At 40.1% G+C, this 16107-nt stretch overlaps 2 protein-coding genes across 9 annotated transcripts; one reads left to right on the top strand and one right to left on the bottom strand.

Annotated features, from left to right (window-relative positions):
• The first annotated feature begins 50 nt into the window (after positions 1-50).
• LOC140800406 (protein ROLLING AND ERECT LEAF 2-like) lies at positions 51-6756 on the top strand. Of its 4 annotated transcripts, XM_073155177.1 has the most exons (7): positions 51-128; positions 492-701; positions 2030-2228; positions 3604-4751; positions 4839-5047; positions 5125-5348; positions 5945-6756. In XM_073155177.1, the coding sequence occupies exons 4-7, from the start codon at positions 3644-3646 to the stop codon at positions 6507-6509; spliced, it is 2106 nt and encodes a 701-aa protein (XP_073011278.1). In that variant the 5' UTR covers positions 51-128; positions 492-701; positions 2030-2228; positions 3604-3643; the 3' UTR covers positions 6510-6756. The 4 variants fall into 4 exon arrangements, with proteins under 4 accessions (XP_073011278.1, XP_073011277.1, XP_073011280.1 ...); XM_073155176.1 differs by lacking the exons at positions 51-128; positions 492-701; positions 2030-2228 and adding an exon at positions 2233-2366; XM_073155179.1 differs by lacking the exons at positions 51-128; positions 492-701; positions 2030-2228 and adding an exon at positions 2482-2649.
• Positions 6757-7342: 586 nt separating this feature from the next.
• On the bottom strand, positions 7343-14741 carry LOC140800405 (uncharacterized). Of its 5 annotated transcripts, XR_012111192.1 has the most exons (4): positions 14611-14738; positions 10686-14545; positions 8588-8636; positions 7343-7814 (listed from the first exon to the last, which is right to left on the bottom strand). XR_012111192.1 is itself a non-coding variant. In XM_073155172.1 (3 exons), the coding sequence occupies exon 2, from the start codon at positions 14501-14503 to the stop codon at positions 10691-10693; it is 3813 nt and encodes a 1270-aa protein (XP_073011273.1). In that variant the 5' UTR covers positions 14504-14519; positions 14611-14741; the 3' UTR covers positions 7343-7641; positions 10686-10690. The 5 variants fall into 5 exon arrangements, 4 of the variants coding, with proteins under 4 accessions (XP_073011273.1, XP_073011274.1, XP_073011272.1 ...); XM_073155172.1 differs by lacking the exon at positions 8588-8636 and having other exon boundaries at positions 7343-7641; positions 10686-14519; positions 14611-14741; XM_073155173.1 differs by lacking the exon at positions 8588-8636.
• Between the last annotated feature and the right edge of the window lie 1366 nt (positions 14742-16107).

Here is a 16107-nt window from a genome sequence, read left to right as displayed (position 1 = left end):
ATTGTCATAGTATTATATATGCTATTCTGATGCACCTATGGATATTCCGACCAGTTTGCAGGCCTTGGGATGCGCAAAAAGTTACAAATCAAGCACCTTTAAGCATTTTGAAGATGATCTGATCCCAGGTATCATGATGTAATTTTCACTCCAGAGCTCTTGTTCACCTGTCACTATTTACCTTTGGCGCCCCCCTCCCCTCCCCTCCTGAGAGATAATGCCAAAGCAACTCATCAGAGCATGCATTACTTCCTCTTCTTTTTGTTTCAAGTCATGCATTACTTAATTGCCTTCTGCATCACAGACAGATTGAACAATTTGCTTTGCAGAATCATTTGCATCTCTCTCTCTCTCTCTCTCACACACACACATGCTCTGGATTGATGATATGCACCACTTGCTAGTTATATAAATGATCCCGATTATTTCGCCGTATAGTTTTTCGCCATATTGTCATGTTTTTATGTGGTAACTTGCATTTCTTGCATTAGCTGTATGCAGATCTATGTGGGCCTTTTACTTCTGAAATAGATTTGGCTGTGCATTGCTGTCATTTGATAAAACAAACAAATTGAGATTCTTCTTGCAACCTTGGAACAAGACATTGTTATCACTATGGATCCTTCTGAGAGCTGCAAGTTACTACTACCAAGACAAAACTATATATTGTCTGTGCACTACCTGAGAGCAGTGCAGATCTGGTTAGTGGGATCCTATGCTTATCTATATTCATGGTTAATTACACATAGACTTTGTTTGAACTATTGCCTATTTAGACATTGGCTCTCTTATTTATCTACCATCTCCCCAACCATTTAATATCATCTAATTAACTATTTTATCCTTGATTTCTCTTTTGTTTTTCCCTTATATAATATTTTCTTTTTACCAAAGTAGACACCTTTTTTATTTTATTGAAATGGACTGTCTTTCAAATATATTACTATTATATACATCAAACTTTGATCACTAGTTATAAAAAAAAAACTCTATAATGAGTACTTTTTGGTGATCACTAGTTATAAACCCTATGTTGATTAATACTTCTTGAGCTCACTAATCAACATTTAACTACATTTTAGGCCCAAAATCTAATTGGGTGTGTGTGTGTGTGGTGGGGTGTTTTAGTAAATATTTGTGGGAAGAGGGTGTGTTTTGGATAGAATCTCCATAAACTAAACTAAAAACTAAAGGGAGGGATGCCTTCATCCTCATGTGGGCCCGAGAGTCTTTATTCCTTTTGCTTTTTAACGGCCGACTAAAATTTTCACTTTCCCTTTTGAAAATTCCCATGCCTCAACTCATAATATCTTTCTATATTAAATGCCACCATTGCCACGTGTACCAAAACTAGAATAGGTTCACAATAATTCTTCTTTTTAATATATTTTTTTTTTCAAAATTTATTTTATGTGCAATCAATCCTTTATTATAGTTTATATAAAATTTAAAATATACTTTAAAAAAATAACTAAATATTATTTATTAAAAAAAATTTAGTTTTAAAAAACAAAGTAATAATTATAATAAAACTTTATTAGAGTAAAATTTGATTTTTAGAAATTAATTTGACTTTTAAAAATGAGAAATAGTTAAAAGTAAAAGTCAACCAAATCTCTCCCGGAACGGCGTCCTATAACAGCATCAATAGTGCTTTAGATTTCATTTAAAATTTTCAGACCGTAATTCCAAATTTACCCCGGTTGGAGTAACCCTGGCGCACGTCCAGTTTGGTAATTAGGAGTCAAAGACGAGGGGTAGATTGGGGATAGGAATAAAGGTTGAGTGGAGGAGGACAAAACTAGGCTCTTTTAATTGTCTGGAAAACCACTGCTAACCGTATTTTAAAAGCATTTATCCCCTCGTCCTTTCTATATATTATAAAAAAAGGACAAAAATAAAAGAAAGAAAGAAAAGGTGTTTTACAAATAACGGCCTGTAAGTTTTTAAATTTACAAATAACCCCAACTCTGGTGTCTCGTAAGTCGTAAAAAGAGAATAACTACTGTGTCTCTCTATAAACCCACAGAACTACAGGAGTCGAATTGCAAATAACCTCCGAGAAAAATGGTAATCTCGTACGGCGTCTTCTCTTGTGCACGAAACCGACGGCCAGGATCACATCATCGGGATGTCAAAGGCCATCTCGTCCATCTGAGGGGATGAGTACGAGCCGCAGGAGGGGTATTCTTGGTATTTTACTCGAGCTCGGAGTCATACATTCTCAGGTGGGGGTACTCTTGCTCTGTATATTTTTTCTTTTCTTTTTATCTCTTCCCCTCCTCTTGACCGTTGGCCATCTCTTTCTCTTTGATCAAGATTTTTTTTTTTCTTTTTCCTACCATAGGTGGTCGAAGGGGAAATAGGTAAGTTTTTTTTTTAATTTTTATCTCACTCTTACTCAAAAAGTTAGAAAATTTGCTAAAAAATTTTGGTTTTTTTTGTTTTTACTCTTGGACTTTTGGAACCCATAAATTTTTTTTTTTTTGTAATATCACTCTATATAGAGAGGTGGAAGAACTTTGGGAGTTATTAAATTCCCATTTCATGTGATGGGCTTTTACTCTTCCAGAATTTGACCATCTCCTTTCTTCCGATTTAAAGAAAGAAAGCAACAGTGCAGTTCAGCATTCCAATGTCTTCCTGCTTGTGGGTTTTTAAAGCTTTGTCCTTTCTACCTCATTTCAGTGATTGAATCCTATACTTCTTTTTTACTTTTTATTTTTCTTCATATTTTCTGTAGAAATAAATTGTTTTTTTTTTTTTGGGTCCAATCCAGTGAGCAGGGCATACATTCCTCTTTCCTTTTTTTTTTTATTATTTCCAATTTTGAAGTAAAGATAGTTCATTGATGGAATAAAGTGGTCTTGTCTTCACAAAGGAGCATCTTTTATCGCCTACTTGCTTTTCATTCCACACTAGACTTCTTGGTTTTTGCTGCCTTTTGGCTTGTGTTAAACCTCTACAATCTCTTTTTATGTAAGAGGTTAGTAGAGATTTCTCCCCATTTTCTCCCCCTTTATTTTAGCATCTTTAGAAGTTTCATGTATGAACAGTTAACCTCATGTGTGATCTTCAGCAGATGTGGTGATGTTTTTTTTTGGGGGGGGGAGGGGGGGGGGGGGGGGCATGGTTCATCCTTTGGTTGTTTCTTTTTTGTCATTGATATGTTCTTCTCTTGGTGCCATTTAGGCATTTCTTTGAGATGATTTTAGTTAGGTGATATTTCTGTCAACATCTTGTTGTACTGATATCTGATGTAGTCCCTTAGAAGTCAATTTTTTTTTTTTTTTTTTGCATCATGATCCTAAATGATCCAGAGTGATGGAGTTCTACTCCCCTTTTCTTTTCCTCTAGTGTTTGTAATGTTCATATACTTTTTTACCCTATTGATTTACTCAACATTTCAGCATAATAGAAGTTATCCACTTTCTGCAGTAGTTGTTGTCAAATTTAATTGAAGTTCCCTCATTCTTCTAAATCAGAATATTAAACTTTTTTTTTCTTTCAGTTCTAACTCAATTTGAGTTTGTCATTTTATTTTTCTGTGCAAAAAAGGTCTCCTTGGCTGCATCACCTGTTTTTGTTTTCCTCTGGGTGTAGGCTTTTTCCAAGCATGAAGCATTCTTAGAGGTCTGGAAAGATGGGATGTTCTGCCTCAAGGCTAGAAGATGAGGAGGTTGTCCAACTCTGCAGGGATAGAAGAAATTTTATCAAAGAGGCTATTGAGCAGAGAATTCGCTTTGCTTCAGGGCATGTAGCTTACATTCAATCTTTAAGGCGAGTCTCCATGGCCCTTCGGAAATTTGTAGGCGGAGATGAACAGCATGACTTCCTCTTGGATTCATATTCCAGCCCTTACACTCCGGCAAAAAGATTGAGCCCCGAAATCCTTGGCATTCCTCTGAAATCCTTTTCGCCGACACCTGACCAGTTTGAGAGAAGAACTATTCATGTTGCAAAGTACTTGAGATCAGGCCCCAGTCCATCAGTTTCTGTAGAGGAATGGCCTCAACCAACAGAAACTGTGCGAATTGATTCTTATTACTCCGCGGACCATTATGAAATTGATGGTATTTTTGCCACGCAAGCTTCACCAGCAAGCATGCCAACCTTCTCCACGCCTTATGATAGACCGAACTATCCACCACCTTCACCTCAAAATTCACAGTGGGACTTCTTCTGGAATCCGTTTTCCTCTCTGGATAATTATGGATACCCCTATAGAAGAAGCTTTGATAGGATAATAAACGACGATGACATAGCGGGGCTAAGGCAAGTAAGAGAAGAAGAAGGGATTCCAGATCTGGAAGAGGAAGGAAGCCAAGAAGAAGAAGATTACATCAACGCAGATATCAGGAATGACGGATCCAAATTCGAAGCAAGGACCACCACTAGAGCAAGTAATGCTGATGAAGGTCCTTCCAAGGTGACCTTGGAAACTAATACGACGCAAGAAGCTAAAGAGTTTCAATCTATAAGTGCAAATAGTGTTGAAGTATTGTCACAGCCACACAATGCTGCTGCAGTACTTGAGGTTAAGAAAGAGAAGAATGTAGTGGGAAACAAAGAAGGTGGAGAAGAAACACCGGGTTTTACGGCGTATCTAAATCGAAAGCTTACTAGTATGACAGAAGTTATGAAAGACATCGACGACCAATTTACGAGGATTTGTGAGTGTGCTCATGAGGTTTCTGTGATGTTGGAGGCAAGTAGAGCTCAATATTCTTCGACTTCTAACGAGCTTGCTGGTATTGTCACGAATCCATTGTTGCATGTGTCCTCATATATTTTGCTTTATAGAACTAATCAACATATTCTGAATTCATATACTGCAGTCAAGATGTTGAACCCGGTTGCGATGCTCCGCTCTGCATCGTCACGCTCATTGTCTTCTAGGTTCTTCCACAGTTCTTCTAGCTCAAGAGACGAAGGCTACGAGAGCAGCAGTGATTACTCTGAGGACTCTTGCATGTTATCTGGAAGCCACCAGTCAACATTGGATCGACTATATGCATGGGAGAAGAAGTTATACGAGGAAGTTAAGGTAAAAAGTTAGGTAAATAATTAAAAAGTGTAGTAAAGATGATATTTCCATGGAATTTAACTTGATGTCCTTTCTAGGCTGGAGAGCGAATTAGAATAGCGTATGAGAAGAAATTGATGCAACTGAGGAGCCAAGATGTGAATGGTGAGGAACCCTATGCTCTTGATAAAACGAGAACAGCGATAAGAGACCTGCATACTCGGTTAAAAGTCTCCATACACTCGGTGCAATCTGTCTCGAAACGAATCGAGATTCTAAGGGATGAGGAGTTGCATCCGCAACTCATGGAATTGATACAAGGGTATGCACCAAAATTCATTTGCTTTCTATTTGGCACTTAATTTAGACTAATTTAATTGCAATCAGTGTTTAACTAATCATAGCTCACATTATAGAGAAGGACAAGATTAACCATCTTAAATCCGTAGAAGATTTCATATATTTAATTTTCGAGAACCTACTTGTTTCTGAGTAGGTAAAAAGTAAAATCCAGATACTTTTTTTTTTCTTGTAATCTACAAGACATGCAAGAGTAACTTGGTAGGCTGCATAAGTCTTACAATCAGAAGAACATATTTAGCAATCTCATGATCATTTGTTTAATAAGGAACAAAACAACTTGGTAGCTTCAACAAATCAGCTGTTTATCATAATTGTTAGAATGATTAGACAATCCAAGATACTTATAGGGCAATGTTTAGAATGTTGTAGTTCAATTTGTTTCCTTATAAAATACTGATATTTCACTATTTGAAAAAATAATAGAAAGTGGAATGATTACAATATGGTATTGTTATTTTCTTAATTTTACAAACTAAATCAAGGATAGTTTTGAGATTCACAAAGGTTAACATAGAGATTAGAGGTCTGCTAACTTGTTCTTCCCTAAGAGCGCAGGTTAGCAAGGATGTGGCGAACGATGGCGGAATGTCATCGGATCCAGAAGCGCACGATAGATGACGCCAAAACCCTAGTCTTCTCTTTGTTGTCCTCTGATGCGGCGACGCAACCTGTTTCCCCGCATTCTGCCGCCGCTCTCGAGTCGGCCCTACGCGGCTGGCGTGCGGCCCTCGCCGTGTCCCTCTCCGCGCAACGCTCCTATGCTCGCGCCCTCGCCGGTTGGGCTCGTCGATGCTCCGGCGGCGGTGGCTCTGCCTCACCAGTAGGCGGTGCGCCACCGGCATTTGCAACATGTGCAGAGTGGTCGCGCCTCCTTGACTCGGTGAGTGAGGCGCGCGTGATGGATGGCCTTGACCTCTTTGCCGCTGGGATCGGCTCGGCCTGTGGCGGCGAGGATCCGGCAGAGACTATTGCAGAGGTGGACGCTACGATGGCAGCTAGGGTTATGGTCGCAGGTATGTCGGTGGCGGTGAGCTCGCTCGCCGAGTTTGCGGCCAACTCGGCCGAGGGGTATGACGAATTGGTAAAGAGCGGCCGCGGTGATGGAGGGGCAGAATCGTAATCTTGCAATTGGGTGGGGGTGGGTGTTTGCGGTGGGAATTTTGTACTTAAAATAGGATTAGGAGTGATGGTGGTGGTGTTTTGGTAATTGGTAAATTAATGATCTTGTTTTTGGGTTGTTTATAATTGGTACACTTTATAATTAGGATATTGTTGCAATGTAACAGAATCAGCAGCAAAGTAAGTTAGTTGGTTGCTTTGGTGGTGGTTGTTGATAGTGATTAGTAAGTCTTATTTTGTATGTGCTACACTGATGGCCTCGGTCACACTTAAGGAACTAGAGCAAATTTAGAATAGGTATTTATATTTGTTATCCAAATAAAATTTTTATTCTAGAAATAATTATTTCTTCACTCACTTGTCAGTTGTCCCTGGAAAAGGAATATACTACTAGTTACTTTCGTAGTAATATAAAAAAGAAAAAGATATAACAAAATTTATTTAAAAATAGAGATTGTATACCAGTCATTATTCAACAAAAGTTGTTCATGGATAAGGCAGATTTGAGGGAGAACAGATAAATTACATACCCTTATACTCTCCATGCTAAATGTCAATGTAAAAGAGCACTAACTGCGACGATTATAAGCTCTCCTAATTGACATCATTCCAGGCGTCGCCCAATTCTAATTGGATCTAAAAAAAAAAAATTTCCCCTTTTTCTCTCCATTTAATAAGGCAAGATAAGAAGAGATCATAGCTCCTTCGGAGGCTTCCTGCTATATGGAAAGAATTAACCACTAAAGATCCTTCAATCTGCTGCATATCTGAGAGCCAATTATTGATATCTTAGAGATAGCCCACATAAAAAGGAAAGAAAGAAAAGAAAAAAAATATACAAGCATGACATTAGTTGATTCATCTTTAGATGTTCCAGAGTTTAAGTTGTTGTACTGTTTCCACTCCTTGCTACAGATTGCAGCCAAACAGGGTGGTGTGTTGTTATACAGGTAATGATAGAAAAGCTAAGCAGCAAAAAACAACTAGAAGGTGATAGTTTTAACCACATAAAGGTTTGTCTTCTCCAGTAAAAGAGCGAGTACAGATCATTGAAACCCAAAAACTTGATAAAATGATGGCGGCCTCCAGATCCCTTGTCTTGTTCCACAGTTTTGAGTCAGGACAGAGGAAACCTGAGAGGCAACTTTCAAAAGGTCAATAATGCCGACATTTCTGATTCCAGAATCTAGAATGACTAAACTACTAATAGAACATCAAGCATTAGCTAAAAAGAAAGATGCTAAAGAACTCCCTTGAGCTGAAAACAAGAACGACTGTGATTCCACAGCAAAAGAGGGAAGTCTTCCTGCAAAATTTAAAAAATGTGATTTTTTACTGACAACTACTATCCATCAAGCCAAAAGGAAAAGAAACTAAAAAGAAGCAGAGATACATTTCGACCTGAATTCTAGCCCTGTAGTCTCCTTTTTAACATATTTGCAAAGAACCCTATTTCAAAGTATATTAACATAATTATATGTCATTAGTTCATAGGCACTATTATTTTATCACTAGGATACTTTTCTTCCTTTTCTATCCTTCTCCCAAAGGCCTGCGTAATGAGAATGCTTTCTCAAACCATATGTATCTGAAAATAAGTCAGGCTATATAGACCAACAAGAGGTCCACTTGCAAATAAAAGCATGGACAATAAATAATCTACCGATGCCACATATGTGGACACAACATTATGTCATGCACTCCCAATACCCTCTGTTTTCTCTACCTTCTTCCAAGGGGATGGTGGGAAGATATAAAAACCTTCTAAGTGAAAAGTAGAAGAAACCTTCAAATCTACTCGTTCAAAAAGAACAAAACTGAAAGGAAGCGAAGATACAACAAAAAAAGAATGTTACAATTAAACGCCCCTTGATGAGGATTAAAACAGTTAGGAATTGACTTATCTTATGAAAATATAGGACAAACTAAGACAGTGAAGAGAGCACAAAAGCCCCAGCAGAGTAATAAATGGAAGACGTCAATGTTCAGAACCAGTAGCTAGTGCTACTTTATCATCAACCAGAGCTGATATGGTTGACAAATCTCAGACTTAAGAAAATGGCATGGTTGACGCTCCACCTTAGCATGTGGTTTCCCCTCAGGCCCTCACCCAGTCTTCCAGGTTCTTCTACATTATCAAACAAGAGTAATTGCTGTCTCAGGACAAAAACTTGCTACATTTCTGCATCTTATGCTAGTTACTTAACATGAATAAAGCAAGTTACAAATAAAAAATTAATAGATGTCCTAATTAACTGCCAATTTAACTGAAATAGTCTGAGAAAGTTTTTATGGTTGCTTTTCTTTCGAACATTATATTTCAATCAGGATATCATTAGTGTAATAGAGTAGAATTAAGCATGAATAATCCATTTAATGCGTGAAATCATGCGATGTGTCTTTCATAACAGAGAACAAAATCCAACAATCAGGCTAATCCCAAGATGGAGGACCTTCACTCTCACAATTAAACACAACATTGACACTCCCAAGCTACATGCATGTTATCATTTCTCACTTAAACAAGATATGACTTCATTCCTACCGACAATACATACCAATTCCTCCCCTTGTTTTGTCAGCCGATCCTTCCCAGAAGAGTACAAACTACATTTTCTTCAATGCCATCAATTGATCTTCATTAGTATGACCAATCCTTCGGCGCCAGCTTCTCGCAAGACACACCTAGCAATGCCTAGGCCCACCTAGACTTCTGCCTTAACTATTCTTATATAAAGTACAACATTAAATTTTCAGTGTACTATCCTGTTGCGAAAGTGATGGTTAGATAAATCATAACAACCTAATATTTCTTCATGATAATCTTGTTTTTGGGTATTCAGTACTTCGACTTTTCCCTTTTTGGACCACATTGGTCATAATGCTTCCTAAAGCACCTATCTGGTTTCAAGACATTACTAATGTCCTATCCAGTCATCTGCGATTATATACTAAAAAGACTTTGTGAATAGTTAACAAATAACCAAGATAATGTATCATGATAAATACTCCGCAGTGTCTTTAATCATCAACCATTCAAAATTTCATCTAGTACAGTATATACATGCCTTTTCAGTGTTTTAAGGAGTCTCCCAGGAAGGAGTACCTCAGGTAAGCAAACTAAAACAGTAAAAGCACTGTGCTATTACTGGTACAACAGGAAACACAAAGAACAGTACTACAAAAAGAATCAGGATGAGTCCTAAAAGGTACTTTAAAGGATGTTTGTGCTGATGAAACAGGAGTTGTCGATTACCTATTGGAAGGGCATGTGCTAACCCGGAGATAATACATGTTCATGTCAAATAAGTCACTTTGACACAATCAATAAGGGTGGGCAACAGGTGAACCTGATCCACACAAGGTTCTGCAGGACTTCATCAATATATTTCCACACTAACACTACACATGCCTATCCTTGCAAAAAGAAAATTCACAAAAATCTCTTTGATCTACAACCTCAATAAAATAAATCATCAAAATGGGTTATATGAACATTGGAAGGTAAACCTCAATTTTTCCTACATGCTATATGAACAACTATCAGAATTCCAAATTTGAAAAATACAGACAATAAAAAATAAACAACAATCACTATTACACCCCATGCCATTTGTCTTACATGTCCATAACCTGTATGTACACCAACAATATATCTTGGCACATTAAATATGCCTTCTAGAATTGGCAGTATGCTAAACACATTTTGTTAGGGTAGTAATATGGTTTGAAATTGCTACATGATACAGGTACAGCATGCTACAATACCATAGGTACCATAAAGCCATTTCTCTGCCTTAAATGTCCATAACCTCTATGTAAGTTTCTCTATTCTCTACAATGAGAATATTTCTTGGCACATTAAATACCCCTTCCAGCATGGTGGTATGTTAAACACATTTGCTAGGGTGGTAATATGATTAAAAATCACTGCAAGGTACAGGTACTATACAGCTGCATTTCCAACCTAACCCTTCAGAATTTATTAGTCTAAATTACACAAGCTAATGGAACTAACAGTAGTTCATGATGCTCCAGCAAGTAACATATGCAGATATATTCTACAAACAACAATCAAACCCAAGGCATCAAACTAATAAAAATGAAACAACAAGAACAAGCAGTAGTCTAGAAATTATAAAAGCTAATTAGAGCAGTAGTATCAGCAAGGCCTTACATCTCTCAGACAAACATCACTAGCTCCGGTCTGCTGAAGACATTGCTCCCATCATCTTCTAAGACAGGGTATGAAGGAACAAGTGCATCCTGAGATCCGATGTATAACGAATTATAGATCTTCCAATACACTTCGCGTACTTTTCTTGCCGGATGGAAAAGGCCTTGAAGACAATAATTCAAAATGACAGATGCACCTAAAGCAACCCTCATCCCCTCAATAGCCTCCATTACAGCATTTATGACATGAGGAGATGTCTCAAAGATGTTTGGCCACACATAGTTAAGCAAATGTACAAGCGCATCCTCACATCCCAAGCCCGCAACCCCCAAAGCCATGTGCTTAACAGCAGAAGCAGCAGTTTGCCTATGGACTAAATCTCTGTCCATCAAAGCATCTTCAAGCAATGGAGTAACAGCATATATGTAATCCTTACCCATCTCTCCTATGTACTCGAAGAGAAAAGATAGAGACTTTAGAACCCCATTCTGGACATTGAGTTCAGGGACACGATACTCGTTCATAAGGGCTGGCAAAACTGTAAATGGAGAACAAGTTTCTGCAACAATGGCAATAGCTACTGTAGTGCAAACGCGATTCTGACGCTCTTGGACCTTCAAGTTGTTCAAAAGAGTTGCCAGGACATCCTGTGGCCCGATAGCTTTTGCAATATAACCGAAGGTGTTCACCGTTGCTCTCCTGATTCCTTTCTTGTGTGCCTTCAACATCTCGAGAAGCTCAAAGCAAATCCTCATCCACTCCCTAGCAGGAACAAATTCAGCTCCACGATCAGCAATCCTACCGACAAGGTCGATGCAGTTCTCTTGAACCTTCTCATGTCTATTCTTTAAGATAGGAGTTAACCGAGGAAGTAAATCCTTAATCGGCGGTGTCATTTTAGTCATACCGATGACATTAACGATAGCTTTCAGAGCTCCCAAGATGGAACCCAAGACCTCAGGGTATTCCTCTCCCAAGTACTCATACAAGACGACACCCAAGTGACCCATCAGCTGCTCTTCCTGACACTGTTTCATGACAATGGCTATCCTTGAAATAAGATCAGCTGCTTGCTGCCTAACTTTTGCACTTTTGTTGTTCAGCCTCCATTTGATGGTACCACATATCTGAGGAAGATAAGGCTTAACCCGCTGCCCAAGCGCATTCACCACAGCACCAAACCCATTAAGCATGACATTAGCATCATCACTTGTTTGTTCTTGGAACGCATACAAAATACCATCGATAAGAAGCTCTTCTAAACGAGCATCAATATCTGAGGCTCCTAAATTAGCGACCACCTTCTCAATTGTTTCCATCACCATTCGCCTGTATGGCTCACTCTCATCTTTAAGATCCTCCACTATTCTCCCTACGATATCAGCAACTCCAACCTTGTTTGCTATCTCCACTGTTGTGTCCACGAGTTGCCTGTAGTTCCTCCGATCCAGTGCCATCCTCCTAACCCAGAAGTTCCGGAAAAACTCCGGAAGAATATCATTCCGAATATAGTCGGCCTCCACACCCTCTGTACTAACACACTGCTTAACAACTTTAAGTACGATCTTCTTCATTTCCTCATCTGGTGACTGGAACTCTCTGATTAGAATAATCATCACTTCTTTTGTGTAATAACTTGCATATACTGCGTCCATAAGAGGGATGATAAAGCCAATAGCCTTCAAGAATGCCGCAAGAACCTTCCCACGATGAGATCTGATACCCTTCCAGAGAGGCTTCAAGACAGAATCAAAGCTTTCTATACCATATGGTGCGGCAGCTTCTGCAAGTGCAGCAAGAGACAGGGCAGTGATAGTTCGCACCTTCTGATTCTCATCACTCAAACCATGCTCTATAATTTCCACAAGAGACCTAAGGTGAGGAAGGACTGCACATCCCATGAGAATAGCAATCTGCTGCACAATTTTAATACCAGTGTGCCGAGCTTGCCAAGACTTCTTACTCTGACAGACAGCTTTCAAGAAGGGCAAGAGAGCAGGAATACCAAGGGCAGAAGCCACGACACTGAAAGCTCTAGCAGTAGTGTTCCTCACGTACTCATCAATGTTATCAATATCTGGCCTCATAGCTGCAATCATGGTGGCAAGACCAGCTGCTTTACTAAGATTAGAGATAATCTCCCGCCCCTCCACACGAGCATAGTAATCTTCATCAATCAGAAGAGGCTCAATAACCACAAGGATCTTGTGGACAAAAGGCCGCACCAATTCATCAAGCTTATACAGCACCCTGTCTATGACTTTAACCAGAAGATGTCGCTCTTGATCCTCAAGAGTCGGCTGCATGAGCAATGGCAGGATCTTGTTAAACAATGGTCCAGCTCCAAACTCACGGGCCTTATCAGTGAGCTGCCTCAGTGCCGTCTTCCTCTGTGGAGGTGTACCATTCTTCACCTTAAGCAGAAGCTTCATGATCTTTCTCTCCTTCTGCTCCTCCGGGGACAGCTGTTCCTCCTCATCCTCGTTCAGCAGAGATCCAAAGTACTGGTAATCCTCTGGCTTCATGAATGGCAGCCCACCGGGTGCCTCCTTTGGAACATCAAACTGCTGCCCACGATTCTCCTCAGGGATTGCATACAGGGGAGTACCCAAAGGAGTGGGCGTCGCCAAAAGCTTCCTTGCAGGAGTCCTTATCGGCACGTACGATGCAGGTGGGTCCAAAATCTTATAACCTTCCTGTGGGAACATAGAATCAAGCTCTTCGTCAGTCAGCGGACGGTTCCGCTCCTCGATATCCCTCTCCCACCTCATCAGATTGTACTGCTCTGGCGTCACGGAACCACGAAGGTTAATTGCATTAGGGGTTGGGGTTGCAAGATCAACCCCACCTACAGGAGTGATGCCAGGAGTAAATGCAGCTGCCGGGGTTGCGCCGCCCGGCGTAGGAGTGGCACTGCCCATGGTAGCAGGCGTCTCATCCCACCGCGACCTCTGCCGCTTTGGAGTCGGCGTTGCAAGCCCAGGGAGCTTCGGCGTTGCGTCCCAGGTCATGCCAGCTGGCGTAGCCCCAGGGGTGGCACCTGCAGTGGGTGTGGCATCAGCATCGGCCAGCCGACCTGGCGTCGGGGTCTCATCCCATCTGTTCCTCCTAGACAAGGAAGGCGTGGCATCAGCGACCCTGCCTGGGGTCGGGGTCGCATCCCACCTTCCTATCCCAGGGGTGGAATCAGGTGCGTCCCAATCCGAACTCGCCTTCGCCTTCTTTGCGGCAGCCCCACCATCTGCCTCCTGTGACTGGTCCCACCTGTTCCTCCTCTTCTGTGCCGCCGGAGCCGGCTCCGCCTCCGCCTTGGTCTTCTCCTCCTCCTTCTTCTTCGCAATCTCCCGCAGCAGCTCCTCCTTCTGCCGTTGCAGCGCCTGCTCCCTCATCACATCCGCGTAAGTCCTAACAGACGGGTCCGGAGTCGCCTCGCCGGACGCGAAAGGATCGTTTCGCTCCGGCGAGATGATCCGCTGCAACCTCCGCCGCCTGTAGTCGTCCTCGCGGTCGATGATCCGCTGCGGCTTCTTGAATCCGGATTCCTCGTCGGCCTCAGCGCCGCGTGGAATCTCTTTCAGAGATTTGGGGCCAGTGAAGGAGGCCATGCGGCGAGCCAAATCGCGGCCGCCGGCGTCACCCTCCTCTTCATCTTCCTCCGCGACGGGGATGGAGCGCTCGTATCCCTCGAACCGGTCGGGCCCGGCTCCGCCGTACAGGTCGGCGTCAAAGGTGACGGATGTCAGGTTCATAGGGACGACCTCCTCCAGCTTGCGACGCTCCTCCTGGGCACGAGCGATCTCCGCGTCCAGGGAGTCCATTTTCGAAACCCTAACCCTAGATCGAGAGATCGAGTAGAAACCCTAAGAATTACGATGAAGAATTAGGGTTTCTTTCAGAGATAGGAAGAGGAGAGAAGTATGTCTACCTTTCTTTCCCCCCTTTCCGCTAGGGTTTTTGAGGCCTATCGGAATCGCCCCAGCACCAGCAGCGAATGGAGAATAAATAGAAGAAATAGGAGATAGGAATGGAGGAGATTAGCTTTTTATTAAACACGGCGGTCTTCTTTACTCAGACCGACTTACTAACGCCGACTTTATGAAGATGGAAATATATAATAAAATAAAATAAAATGATTATTACATAATTGCCACTAAGAAGAGTTCTTTAAAATATCATATTTGCCATCCATGTTGTTGTATACTCCATCTAATTATTAATTAACCATAATAGAAATTAAATGACCATTTTATCCTAAGGATGAAAAGATTTTTTTTGTATAAGAGATACTTACTTTGCAATCACTCACTTATATATATTTTAGTCAATTTTTCTATAAAATAGATTTATATATTACAATTATTACAATTATATTTTAGGATCAAACAATAAAATGTGAATAAAGTTATACATATACTTAATATTTAATAAGTGTATAGAAAGTTATCCTTAAATCTTATGAATGATATTTTCGTATTTAATTTGGATCCAAATTTAAATTTGGATCCAAATATAATAATACACCAAGAAGAAAAACCCCATAACCCTAATTTCCCGCAAATTGTCATGTATGCATCTCCTTCCTCCTCCTTTTGGGTTTATCATATCTTTCCTTCTTTTCTCATTACATTTATTATTTATTGGCAACTTCTTTCTCGTAGTTTTTGTTCCGCTTAGGATTTGTAGTTTGCATTCATTAGGTCTACTACGCGCTTGACCGAGCCATAAGACATTTAATCTACATTTTCTTCCGTTCCTCAAAATTCCTGATGCTTCTATTTGTGGTGCGATCATGGTTGACCAACTGGGAGGCTTGTTTCTAGGGTTTTAGTTCTTCTCCCTCCGTTTATTTGCTCGAGTGCTTGAGATTTCTATTGCTTTGATATTTTTTACTTATCCGTAGTGTAAGGTTTCCTCAAAGGGAAATAAAAAAACTAAGTGGGTTGAAGATACATGGATCTCTTATTTCTTCACAATTAGTGCACTTTACTATCATATAATTTTAGTCTTAAGATAAATTTGTTCTGCATGATTCTTGTAATTTCTTGCATAAGATCTTTTAAGTTATGTTTACTTAATTCCAATTTCTATTATTCTCGTTGTTAACTAACTTCTAATAATATGTAATTAAGCAAGCCAAACTAAGGTTTACTAACATAAGCTATATATGTTAATGTTGGTTTGAAGGTAATGTCCAATGGATGAATATAGTACACGTTTGATGGGTTTGTTCCTAAAATCTATGAAATTAGGTAATCTCTAATTTGTCTATTTTCCTAATAATTTTTTGTTGATAAATATATATATTTATCAACAAAAAATGAATAGGAGAATATGGCGTTAACAGCAATTCCTTTCTACTTCCTTTCTATCTTCTTCTTCTTCTGGCTTCCTTAAAAAATGGACAAGATAAGATCTTTTCTTT

The sequence above is a fragment of the Typha latifolia genome, chromosome 13 (genome assembly GCF_019914945.1).
Source record: "Typha latifolia isolate L0001 chromosome 13, TyphaL0001v2, whole genome shotgun sequence".
NCBI lineage: Eukaryota > Viridiplantae > Streptophyta > Magnoliopsida > Poales > Typhaceae > Typha > Typha latifolia.
Note: the sequence above shows the minus strand (reverse complement) of the source record. Positions and strands in the feature narration are given on the sequence as shown.

Coding starts and splice junctions, on each gene's coding strand:
- LOC140800406 (XM_073155177.1), top strand. CDS start 3,644: ATGGGATGTTCTGCCTCAAGGCTAGAAGATGAGGAGGTTGTCCAACTC. Junction 4,752..4,838: donor GACTTCTAACGAGCTTGCTG/GTATTGTCACGA, acceptor CATATACTGCAG/TCAAGATGTTGAACCCGGTT. Junction 5,048..5,124: donor AGTTATACGAGGAAGTTAAG/GTAAAAAGTTAG, acceptor TGTCCTTTCTAG/GCTGGAGAGCGAATTAGAAT.
- LOC140800405 (XM_073155172.1), bottom strand. CDS start 14,503: ATGGACTCCCTGGACGCGGAGATCGCTCGTGCCCAGGAGGAGCGTCGC.